This window comes from Phyllobates terribilis, unplaced genomic scaffold (assembly GCF_046119375.1).
Source record: "Phyllobates terribilis strain yellow unplaced genomic scaffold, ASM4611937v1 Scaffold_2__4_contigs__length_985480577, whole genome shotgun sequence".
Classification (NCBI taxonomy): domain Eukaryota; kingdom Metazoa; phylum Chordata; class Amphibia; order Anura; family Dendrobatidae; genus Phyllobates; species Phyllobates terribilis.
The window spans coordinates 979,021,637-979,034,688 of record NW_027362762.1 but is presented as its reverse complement, the minus strand read 5'-3'; the positions used below and the strand labels follow the sequence as shown (position 1 = coordinate 979,034,688).

The window sequence follows — 13,052 nt, the reverse complement described above, 5'->3', positions numbered from 1 at the left end:
CAGGTAGGGGGAGCCAGAGTATATTATGTCACAGGTAGGGGGAGCCAGAGTATATTATGTCACAGGTAGGAGGAGTCACAGCTTATTATGTCACATGTAGGGGGAGCCAGAATATATTATGTCACAGGTAGGGGGAGCCAGAGTATATTATGTCACAGGTAGAGGGAGCCAGAGTATATTATGTCACAGGTAGGGGTAGCCAGAGTATATTATGTCACAGGTATGGGGAGCCGGAGTATATTTTGTCACAGGTAGAGGGAGCCAGAGTATATTATGTCACAGGTAGAAGGAGTCACAGCATATTATGTCACAGGTAGGAGGAGCCAGAGTATAACATGTCACAGGTAGGAGGAGCCAGAGTATATTATGTCACAGGTAGGTGGGAGCCAGAGTATATTATGTCACAGGTAGGGGGAGCCAGAGTATATTATGTCACAGGTACGGGGAGCCAGAGTATATTATGTCACAGGTAGGTGGGAGCCAGAGTATACTATGTCACAGATAGGGGGAGCCAGAGTATACTATGTCACAGGTAGGGGGAGCCAGAGTATATTATGTCACAGGTAGGGGGAGCCAGAGTATATTATGTCACAAGTAAGGGGAGCAAGAGCACATTATGTCACAGGTATGGGGAGCCAGAGTATATTATGTCACAGGTAGGTGGGAGCCTGAGTATACTATGTCACAGGTAGGGGGAGCCAGAGTATACTATGTCACAGGTAGGGGGAGCCAGAGTATATTATGTCACAAGTAAGGGGAGCAAGAGCACATTATGTCACAGGTATGGGGAGCCGGAGTATATTTTGTCACAGGTAGGGGGAGCCAGAGTATATTATGTCACAGGTAGGGGGAGCCGAAGTATATTATGTCACAGGTAGGAGGAGTCACAGCTTATTATGTGACAGGTAGGGGGAGCCAGAGTATATTATGTCACTGGTAGGGGGAGCCAAAGTATACTATGTCACAGGTAGGGGGAGCCAAAGTATATTATGTCACAGGTAGGGGGAGCAAGAGCACATTATGTCACAGGTAGGGGGAGCCAAAGTATATTATGTCACAGGTAGGGGGAGCCAGAGTATATTATGTCACAGGTAGGGGGAGCTAAAGTATATTATGTCACAGGTAAGGGGAGCCAGAGTATATTATGTCACAGGGAGGGGGAGCCAGAGTATATTATGTCACAGGTAGGAGGAGCCAGAGTATATTATGTCACAGGTAGGAGGAGCCAGAGTATATTATGTCACAGGTAGGGGGAGCCAGAGTATATTATGTCACAGGTAGGGGGAGCCAGAGTATATTATGTCACAAGTAAGGGGAGCAAGAGCACATTATGTCACAGGTATGGAGAGCCAGAGTATATTATGTCACAGGTAGGAGGAGCCAGAGTATATTATGTCACAGGTATGGGGAGTCAGAGCATATTATGTCACAGGTAGGGGGAGCCAGAGTATATTATGTCACAGGTAGGAGGAGTCACAGCTTATTATTTCACAGGTAGGGGGAGCCAGAGTATATTATGTCACAGGTAGGGGGAGCCAGAGTATATTATGTCACAGGTAGGGGGAGCCAGAGTATATTATGTCACAGGTAGGGGGAGCCAGAGTATATTATGTCACTGGTAGGGGGAGCCAAAGTATATTATGTCACAGGTAGGGGGAGCCAAAGTATATTATGTGACAGGTGGTGGGAGCAAGAGCACATTATGTCACAGGTAGGGGGAGCCAAAGTATATTATGTCACAGGTAGGGGGAGCCACAGTATATTATGTCACAGGTAGGGGGAGCCAGAGTATATTATGTCACAGGTAGGGTGAGCCAGAGTATATTATGTCACAGGTAGGAGGAGCAAGAGTATATTATGTCACAGGTGGGGGGAGCCAGAGTATATTATGTCACAGGTAGGAGGAGCCAGAGTATATTATGTCACAGGTAGGAGGAGTAAGAGTATATTATGTCACAGGTAGGAGGAGCCAGAGTATATTATGTCACAGGTAGGGGGAGCCAGAGTATATTATGTCACAGGTAGGGGGAGCCAGAGTATATTATGTCACAGGTAGGGGGAGCCAGAGTATATTATGTCACAGGTAGGGTGAGCCAGAGTATATTATGTCACAGGTAGGAGGAGCCAGAGTATATTATGTCACAGGTAGGGGGAGCCAGAGTATATTATGTCACAGGTAGGGGGAGCCAGAGTATATTATGTCACAGGTAGGGGGAGCCAGAGTATATTATGTCACAGGTAGGGGGAGCCAGAGTATATTATGTCACAGGTAGGGGGAGCCAGAGTATATTATGCCACAGGTAGGGGGAGCCAGAGTATATTATGTCACAGGTAGGAGGAGTCACAGCTTATTATGTCACAGGTAGGGGGAGCCAGAGTATATTATGTCACAGGTAGGGGGAGCCAGAGTATATTATGTCACAGGTAGGGTGAGCCAGAGTATATTATGTCACAGGTAGGGGGAGCCAGAGTATATTATGTCACAAGTAGGGGGAGCCAAAGTATATTATGTCACAGGTAGGGGGAGCCAGAGTATATTATGTCACAGGTAGGGGGAGCCAGAGTATATTATGTCACAGGTAGGAGGAGTCACAGCTTATTATGTCACAGGTAGGGGGAGCCAGAGTATATTATGTCACAGGTAGGGGGAGCCAGAGTATATTATGTCACAGGTAGAGGGAGCCAGAGTATATTATGTCACAGGTAGGAGGAGCCAGAGTATATTATGTCACAGGTAGGGGGAGCCAGAGTATATTATGTCACAGGTAGGGTGAGCCAGAGTATATTATGTCACAGGTAGGAGGAGCCAGAGTATATTATGTCACAGGTAGGGGGAGCCAGAGTATATTATGTCACAGGTAGGGGGAGCCAGAGTATATTATGTCACAGGTAGGGGAAGCCAGAGTATATTATGTCACAGGTAGGGGGAGCCAGAGTATAATATGCCACAGGTATGGGGAGCCAGAGTATATTATGTCACAGGTAGGAGGAGTCACAGCTTATTATGTCACAGGTAGGGAGAGCCAGAGTATATTATGTCACAGGTAGGGGGAGCCAGAGTATATTATGTCACAGGTAGGGTGAGCCAGAGTATATTATGTCACAGGTAGGGGGAGCCAGAGTATATTATGTCACAAGTAGGGGGAGCCAGAGTATATTATGTCACAGGTAGGGGGAGCCAGAGTATATTATGTCACAGGTAGGGGGAGCCAGAGTATATTATGTCACAGGTAGGAGGAGTCACAGCTTATTATGTCACAGGTAGGGGGAGCCAGAGTATATTATGTCACAGGTAGGGGGAGCCAGAGTATATTATGTCACAGGTAGAGGGAGCCAGAGTATATTATGTCACAGGTAGGGGGAGCCAGAGTATATTATGTCACAGGTATGGGGAGCCGGAGTATATTTTGTCACAGGTAGAGTTAGCCAGAGTATATTATGTCACAGGTAGAAGGAGTCACAGCATATTATGTCACAGGTAGGAGGAGCCAGAGTATATTATGTCACAGGTAGGAGGAGCCAGAGTATATTATGTCACAGGTAGGTGGGAGCCAGAGTATATTATGTCACAGGTAGGGGGAGCCAGAGTATATTATGTCACAGGTACGGGGAGCCAGAGTATATTATGTCACAGGTAGGTGGGAGCCAGAGTATACTATGTCACAGGTAGGGGGAGCCAGAGTATACTATGTCACAGGTAGGGGGAGCCAGAGTATATTATGTCACAGGTAGGGGGAGCCAGAGTATATTATGTCACAAGTAAGGGGAGCAAGAGCACATTATGTCACAGGTAGGGGGAGCCAGAACATATTATGTCACAGGTAGGGTGAGCCAGAGTATATTATGTCACAGGTAGGGGGAGCCAGAGTATATTATGTCACAGGTAGGGGGAGCCAGAGTATATTATGTCACAGGTAGGTGGGAGCCAGAGTATACTATCTCACAGGTAGGGGGAGCCAGAGTATACTATGTCACAGGTAGGGGGAGCCAGAGTATTTTATGTCACAAGTAAGGGGAGCAAGAGCACATTATGTCACAGGTATGGGGAGCCGGAGTATATTTTGTCACACGTAGGGGGAGCCAGAGTATATTATGTCACAGGTAGGTGGAGCCGAAGTATATTATGTCACAGGTAGGAGGAGTCACAGCTTATTATGTGACAGGTAGGGGGAGCCAGAGTATATTATGCCACTGGTAGGGGGAGCCAAAGTATATTATGTCACAGGTAGGGGGAGCAAGAGCACATTATGTCACAGGTATGGGGAGCCAGAGTATATTATGTCACAGGTAGGTGGGAGCCAGAGTATACTATGTCACAGGTAGGGGGAGCCAGAGTATACTATGTCACAGGTAGGGGGAGCCAGAGTATATTTTGTCACAAGTAAGGGGAGCAAGAGCACATTATGTCACAGGTATGGGGAGCCGGAGTATATTTTGTCACAGGTATGGGAAGCCAGAGTATATTATGTCACAGGTAGGGGGAGCCGAAGTATATTATGTCACAGGTAGGAGGAGTCACAGCTTATTATGTGACAGGTAGGGGGAGCCAGAGTATATTATGTCACAGGTGGGGGGAGCCAAAGTATATTATGTCACAGGTAGGGGGAGCAAGAGCACATTATGTCACAGGTAGGGGGAGCCAAAGTATATTATGTCACAGGTAGGGGGAGCCAGAGTATATTATGTCACAGGTAGGGGGAGCCAAAGTATATTATGTCACAGGTAAGGGGAGCCAGAGTATATTATGTCACAGGTACTGGGAGCCAGAGTATGTTATGTCACAGGTAGGGGGAGCCAGAGTATATTATGTCACAGGTAGGGTGAGCCAGAGTATATTATGTCACAGGTAGGAGGAGCCAGAGTATATTATGTCACAGGTAGGAGGAGTCAGAGTATATTATGTCACAGGTAGGAGGAGCCAGAGTATATTATGTCACAGGTAGGGGGAGCCAGAGTATATTATGTCACAGGTAGGGGGAGCCAGGTTATATTATGTCACAGGTAGGGGGAGCCAGAGTATATTATGTCACAGGTAGGGTGAGCCAGAGTATATTATGTCACAGGTAGGAGGAGCCAGAGTATATTATGTCACAGGTAGGGGGAGCCAGAGTATATTATGTCACAGGTAGGGGGAGCCAGAGTATATTATGTCACAGGTAGGGGAAGCCAGAGTATATTATGTCACAGGTAGGGGGAGCCAGAGTATATTATGTCACAGGTAGGGGGAGCCAGAGTATATTATGCCACAGGTAGGGGGAGCCAGAGTATATTATGTCACAGGTAGGAGGAGTCACAGCTTATTATGTCACAGGTAGGGGGAGCCAGAGTATATTATGTCACAGGTAGGGGGAGCCAGAGTATATTATGTCACAGGTAGGGTGAGCCAGAGTATATTATGTCACAGGTAGGGGGAGCCAGAGTATATTATGTCACAAGTAGGGGGAGCCAGAGTATATTATGTCACAGGTAGGGGGAGCCAGAGTATATTATGTCACAGGTAGGGGGAGCCAGAGTATATTATGTCACAGGTAGGAGGAGTCACAGCTTATTATGTCACAGGTAGTGGGAGCCAGAGTATATTATGTCACAGGTAGGGGGAGCCAGAGTATATTATGTCACAGGTAGAGGGAGCCAGAGTATATTATGTCACAGGTAGGGGGAGCCAGAGTATATTATGTCACAGGTATGGGGAGCCGGAGTATATTTTGTCACAGGTAGAGGGAGCCAGAGTATATTATGTCACAGGTAGAAGGAGTCACAGCATATTATGTCACAGGTAGGAGGAGCCAGAGTATATCATGTCACAGGTAGGAGGAGCCAGAGTATATTATGTCACAGGTAGGTGGGAGCCAGAGTATATTATGTCACAGGTAGGGGGAGCCAGAGTATATTATGTCACAGGTAGGGGGAGCCAGAGTATATTATGTCACAGGTAGGTGGGAGCCAGAGTATACTATGTCACAGGTAGGGGGAGCCAGAGTATACTATGTCACAGGTAGGGGGAGCCAGAGTATATTATGTCACAGGTAGGGGGAGTCAGAGTATATTATGTCACAAGTAAGGGGAGCAAGAGCATATTATGTCACAGGTAGGGGGAGCCAGAGTATACTATGTCACAGGTAGGGTGAGCCAGAGTATATTATGTCACAGGTAGGAGGAGCCAGAGTATATTATGTCACAGGTATGGGGAGCCAGAGTATATTATGTCACAGGTAGGTGGGAGCCAGAGTATACTATGTCACAGGTAGGGGGAGCCAGAGTATACTATGTCACAGGTAGGGGGAGCCAGAGTATATTATGTCACAAGTAAGGGGAGCAAGAGCACATTATGTCACAGGTATGGGGAGCCGGAGTATATTTTGTCACAGGTAGGGGGAGCCAGAGTATACTATGTCACAGGTAGGTGGAGCCGAAGTATATTATGTCACAGGTAGGAGGAGTCACAGCTTATTATGTGACAGGTAGGGGGAGCCAGAGTATATTATGCCACTGGTAGGGGGAGCCAAAGTATATTATGTCACAGGTAGGGGGAGCAAGAGCACATTATGTCACAGGTATGGGGAGCCAGAGTATATTATGTCACAGGTAGGTGGGAGCCAGAGTATACTATGTCACAGGTAGGGGGAGCCAGAGTATACTATGTCACAGGTAGGGGGAGCCAGAGTATATTTTGTCACAAGTAAGGGGAGCAAGAGCACATTATGTCACAGGTATGGGGAGCCGGAGTATATTTTGTCACAGGTAGGGGGAGCCAGAGTATATTATGTCACAGGTAGGGGGAGCCGAAGTATATTATGTCACAGGTAGGAGGAGTCACAGCTTATTATGTGACAGGTAGGGGGAGCCAGAGTATATTATGTCACAGGTAGGGGGAGCCAAAGTATATTATGTCACAGGTAGGGGGAGCAGAAGCACATTATGTCACAGGTAGGGGGAGCTAAAGTATATTATGTCACAGGTAGGGGGAGCCAGAGTATATTATGTCACAGGTAGGGGGAGCCAGAGTATATTATGTCACAGGTAGGGGGAGCCAGAGTATATTATGTCACAAGTAAGGGGAGCCAGAGTATATTACGTCACAGGTATGGGGAGCCGGAGTATATTTTGTCACAGGTAGGGGGAGCCAGAGTATATTATGTCACAGGTAGGAGGAGTCACAGCTTATTATGTCACAGGTAGGAGGAACCAGAGTATATTATGTCACAGGTAGGGGGAGCCAGAGTATATTATGTCACAGGTAGGAGGAGTCACAGCTTATTATGTCACAGGTAGGGGGAGTTAAGGCACATTAGAGCACAGGTAGATTTGATGTCATTTGTGCTCCTCTCGCTAATTCTTGCCCCTGCTCTGGTATCGGGGAGAGCCTCCTGTAGGTCCCTAGATGAATCACTTCTTGCTGTAGATTATCGGTAAAGCCGATTTTGTGATAATGAATAAATAAGTTCAAGCTGTAGTGATTAATACTTATACTTTGCTTTGATTATCATTTAGACAATTAAATCTACCTACAGTGGGTGCGGAAAGTGTTCAGACCCCTTTAAATTTATCACTTTTTGTTTCATTGCAGAAATTTGGTAAATTCTATAAAGTTCATTTTTTCTCAGTAAAGTGCACTCTGTCCCCATCTTCACTGAAAAAAAACAGAAATGTAGAAATTTTTGCAAATTTATTAAAAAGAAAAACTGAAATATCCCATGGTCATAAGTTTTCAGACCCTTTGCTCAGACACTCATATCTAAGTCACATGCTGTCCATTTCCTTGTGATCCTCCTTGAGATGGTTCTACTCCTTCATTGGAGTCCAGCTGTGTTTCATTAAACTGATAGGACTTGATTTGGAAAGGCGCACACCTGTCTATATAAGACCTCACAGCTCACAGTGCATGTCAGACCAAATGAGAATCATGAGCTCAAAGGAACTGCTCAAGGAGCTCAGAGACAGAATTGTGGCAAGGCACAGATCTAGCCAAGGTTACAAAAGAATTTCTGCATTACTCAAGTTTCCTAAGAGCACAGTGGCCTCCATAATCCTTAAATGGAAGAAGTTTGGGACCACCAGAAGTCTTCCTAGACCTGGCCGTCCAGCCAAACTGAGCAATCGTGGGAGAAGAGCCTTGGTGAGAGAGGTAAAGAAGAACCCCAAAATCACTGTGGCTGAGCTCCAGAAATGCAGTAGGGAGATGGGAAAAAGTTCCACAAAGTCAACTATCACTGCAGCCCTCCACCAGTCGGGCTTTTATGGCAGATTGGCCCGACGGAAGCCTCTCCTCAGTGTAAGACATATGAAAGCCCGCATAGAGTTTGCTCAAAAACACATGAAGGACTCCCAGACTATGAGAAATAAGATTCTCTGGTCAGATGAGACAAAGAACTTTTTGGTGATAATTCTAAGTGGTATGTGTGGAGAAAACCAGGCACTGCTCATCACCTGCCTAATACAATCCCAACAGTGAAACATGGTGGTGGCAGCATCATGCTATGGGGGTGTTTTTCAGCTGCAGGGACAGAACGACTGGTTGCAATTGAAGGAAACATGAATGTGGTCAAGTACAGAGATATCCTGGATGAAAACCTCTTCCAGAGTGCTCTGGACCTCAGACTTGACCGAGGGTTCACCTTCCAACAAGACAATGACCCTAAGTACACAGCTAAAATAACAAAGGACTGGCTTCAGAACAACTCTGTGACCATTCTTGACTGGCCCAGCCAGAGCCCTGACCTAAACCCAATTGAGCATCTCTGGAGAGACCTGAAAATGGCTGTCCACCAGCGTTCACCATCCAACCTGACAGAACTGGAGAGGATCTGCCAGGAAGAATGGCAGAGGACCCCCAATCCAGGGGTGAAGAACTTGTTGCATCATTCCCAAGAAGACTCATGGCTGTACTAGCTCAAAAGAGGCTTCTACTCAATACTGAGCAAAGGGTCTGAATACTTAGGACCATGTGAGATTTCAGTTTTTTTAATACATTTGCAAAAATTTCTACATTTCTGTTTTTTTTCAGTGAAGATGGGAACAGAGTGGACTTTAATGAGGAAAAAAAATGAACTTTTTAGAATCTACCAAATGGCAGCAATGAATAAAGAGGGAAAAATTTAAGGGGGTGTGAATACTTTCTGTAACCACTGTATCTATCGTTGGTATTTTAGCATTAGCTTTATAAGTGTTATTCATAAAAGCAGTAACACGGGGCGCTGTCTCTGATATAGAGGAGCCTTTGTGTTAAGGTTTCTTTGTTACAGAAGGAATAGAAAGTTGGGTAGAAGCAGTTTCAAGGAATTTGTCAGTTTCCATCATCTGTTTTTCCCAATTAAACTATCTTCTTCCTTAGGTCTTGTAAAGCCATTGCCTTCTCCTTATCTCTGTGCTTGTAATAAAGACTTGTGACTGGGCAATGGAAAAGAATTGGATTTTCTTGCCTCTGATGCATCATATTTATTTATTTTATTTTAATTTGGAGCAATAATGGCAGATTTGAAGATAATTTGTATCTCAACCCAAATCAGCTCTCCTCGGAAGAGGCTACCATGACAAACCTCAGCAAGTTTTCCTCATGGAGTATAATCTGCTGCACCAAATTGTAGTCTTAGTCCTCTATGGTAGTGATAAATGTAGGGGGCACTTACTTTTTACCAGGACTGTACTTTTCTCAGCACCCAGGGTTTACCCGGGACTTATCTGGTTGTCTATATTCTAGGTCCCTGGGCTGAGCTGGGAGGAAATAAAGAGGAAATCGGTGAAGTAGAGACGCTCTCCACCTTCCGGTGAGAATGGCTGGACCCCGGGATATAAGAGAACCAATGTCCTCAAACACAAGGATTGTCAGTAGAAGATAGCCCCATTGCCGGCCAATCCCTGGAGACGTATCTTCAGCAGCCGGTCACTGACAACCTCCAGTCACCTACGTGTTCAGCCCAGGACCACCATCCTTGGGATATGGCCAAGCCTCGGGGGCCTTCCATATGTAACAACCCTGATGTCATGGGTCTTGCCAGTGTGAAGACTCTGCACCCTCCCGGGACTTTCACGTCTTCCCACCGTCTCACAATATTATACGCTGTTGGGTGGTGATGGGGCACCGGAGAATGAATCAGTTGTAATGTGACATGTGGTGACTAGTGTTGAGCGATACCTTCCGATATCGGGAAATATCGGATCGGATTGGATCGGACCGATACCGAAAAAGTATCGGATATCGCCGATTCCGATACCGGAAACCAATGCAAGTCAATGGGACAGAAATATCGGAATGAAAATAAACCCTTTCTTTCCTTGTAGGTTAATTCTACATGAAGGAAAACAACTAAGAATAATGTAGAATGTATTGGGGGAGGTGGGGGAGACAATAAAGGCATAGAGGTTTAACCCAATCAAATGGAATAGCAGGAATTAATATTTTTTTTTAAGACGTTCTGAGTTACGGAAATATTGACTATGTTAAGTATTTTTATATATTTATGTTTCACTACTTCCATGTGACGCGCCCCCTGGGCCAGTGTTGTTTGGGGGATACCCGGAGCCGGATCAGATGGGGGTTGTAGTCTCCGAGTGGCGGTGACCCGGTCCGTGCCCAGGGTGTCAAGCTCAGTGTGTGGCAGTCCTACAGATGTTGCTGGATGTTCTTTAGTGTCGACTACGCCACCCGTTGATTTGCGGTCAATACGGCCGCCGCTGCAGCAGGGTCCACTGAGGCTGGTGATGTGTGTGCAGCTTCTGGTAGTATAACCCCCAACGGGAGGGGTATAGCCTCAGGGGGTCAGTTGTAGAGGGTGGTGGTTGTGGTGGTGCAGTGAGGATGGTAATAAGACTCAGAGTCGGGCTGTGCAGTTCAGGGTTTTTACTTACTGCTGTTGTGCTGGTCACTCCGGCCTTGAGTGACCGCCCGAGCCGTGCTGCGTCCACCAGGTCCTGGACTCGGCCAACCCCCAGGTAATTCTGGAGCGTGATCCTGAGCTCCCTCTCTGACGTTCCTTTTCTCTGGCCTTCCCCACCAGGGATCCACTTATGTCCGGCTCCCTCGGGCCTCTTGTTGGTAAAACCCTTGTCTCTGGGTTCCCTGACCCTATACTTGGTGTGCCTTCGCAGTGGATTTAGTGGGAGGTCGTGGCAGATCCTGCCCACAACCTCCGGTCCCTGGCTGAGGATTAGTGCCCTCCATCAGCTTGGGATCCGGTACCCTTGTGCCAACCCTTCACCCTTCTGGTTGTATTTGGGCTCTTGGGGTTCCCTCTTCTTCCCCTCTGGGTCCTTCTCTTCTCCTCTCTCTCTTCTTTCAGGACTGCTTGACCCTCTACAAAAGACTGACTGGTAACTGTCTGCCTGTCTGACCCTGATCTAAGATGGTTCCCACCTTATATACTCCCTCTATGTGTGAGCTCAGGTGACCAGCACCCAATGAGCTCCTAGCATTACCCAGACTGCTCCCCCTATCTGCCCCTACACTACTGGGATGTTCCACCCCCCTCCCACTCCAGCCAGGGACAGACACTGTCGTACCTGCACATATACCTAGTGGGAGTACCGTTGATCTGTCCCCCGGAAATGGGATGTATGTAGTGCATGCAGCCTACTGAGCTTAGTTCCACACTCCATCCTTACCCGGGAGTGGAATACCACACCTCTGGCTTGAGGTGCAATACCCCTGTAGCAGCCGAATCCTCAGGGTGCTACATTCCCCCCTGGTAAATCACAGCACGTCCTCGGGCTGTAAGAGAATAAAAACATCAAACATACAAATTTTCATAACAACAATAACATATAAAACATTATATATATATTAACACTCTTGCTCCTCCGGCCACGGTGCGACTTGTGACCGGGTAAAGTGCAACAGTCTCTTGTAGTAATAACAACAGTTTCCTATAAAACCGGTAGGGGGCACTTTAAGAAGCGCAACTATATACAAGGGGAAAGTGGCCGCTCTCAGTCCTCGGCCAGGTATAAGGAAGGAATGACCGCTCTCAGTCCTCGGTCAGTGGGATTAAGGGACACACGGGTTAACAGTTCACACTTGTCCCAACGGGGACATATTTAAAGCAGCAACAGTTCACTGTACCCCGACGGGTAACTATTTACAGTCTCTTTACCGTACTTTAACGACGGCGTCCTCCTGCTCCTTCTTTATCTTCAGACCCGTCCGGGTCCTCTTGCTCCTCCTCACACCGCAGCTCCTCCTCCGTCAGGCGATGCACATGGAGGGCGTAGGGTCCTTTGGCACACTTGTGCTGGGTGAACGTGACCTCGTCCCCTACGTACAGGTCACGACCTCTGTGTCCCTCCGGCAGATGGCTTTCTACGTCTCTGCGGGTTACAAAGACGTCGCCGGGGGTATGATGGTCTCTTATGAAGCCCCACCCATGCTGCAGGTTGAATTTAATCACAGTCCCGGTGGTACGGGGACCATGAGCTGCACGGGGGTTCCTCCTGGTCCGGCTCTTCTGCCCTGCGCTCTGTTCCTGCAGCCGCTGCTCACGGATCCGCCTCTCTTTCCGCTCTTGCTCGAAGGCTGCCAACTGCTGGCGGCAGCACTCCACTCGCTCTGCTGCGGCTGCCCGCGTTTCTTGAGTGAACCCCATGAGGTCTCCTCCGGTGGGGTCCCACTCGAATTGTGCTTCTTCTAGCGGGAGCGGGGTTCTCCTGACGGGCTTCGGAGCCGGAATCAGGGGCTCGCACAGGGGCCTTGCTCTTTGGAGTTCCAGTTGGTAGTACTCCTGGGGCCATACAAAGGGCTGCCCATCCGGGCACGTGTGCTGGGCAAATAGATCTTCGCCCAGGTGCGGCACTCGAGATGTTGAGGGCGCGTTGATGGTAGCGGCGCCCGGGTTGACCAGGCCTTGCGACCAGGCTTGGGGCACCCTAAAGGTAAAGGGCACCGTAAGGACGGTGGCGCCCGGGGGTACTCGGCCCTGCGACCAGGCCGGTGGCTCCGCGGAGGTAGGGGGCGCTGTTGGAATTGCGGCGCCCGGAGGTACTAGACCTTGCGACCAGGCCGATGGTATTTCCTGCTTCGCCACGCTCAGGGTCGAGGCGTATGACGTCACAGGGGTCGCGGC

General features: G+C 48.0%; 1 protein-coding gene across 3 annotated transcripts in view; it reads left to right on the top strand.

Moving 5' to 3' along the window:
* The window catches only part of LOC141253136 (immunoglobulin superfamily member 10-like), a 130,712-nt gene extending 120,363 nt beyond the window's left edge, over positions 1–10,349 (top strand). For all 3 annotated transcript variants that reach the window (XM_073670893.1, XM_073670891.1, XM_073670892.1), the window contains exon 7: positions 9,698–10,349. In XM_073670893.1, coding sequence (XP_073526994.1) covers positions 9,698–9,768 — 71 coding nt within the window. In that variant the 3' untranslated portion in view covers positions 9,769–10,349. The remainder of the gene's footprint in view (positions 1–9,697) is intronic.
* The last annotated feature ends 2,703 nt before the right edge of the window (positions 10,350–13,052 follow it).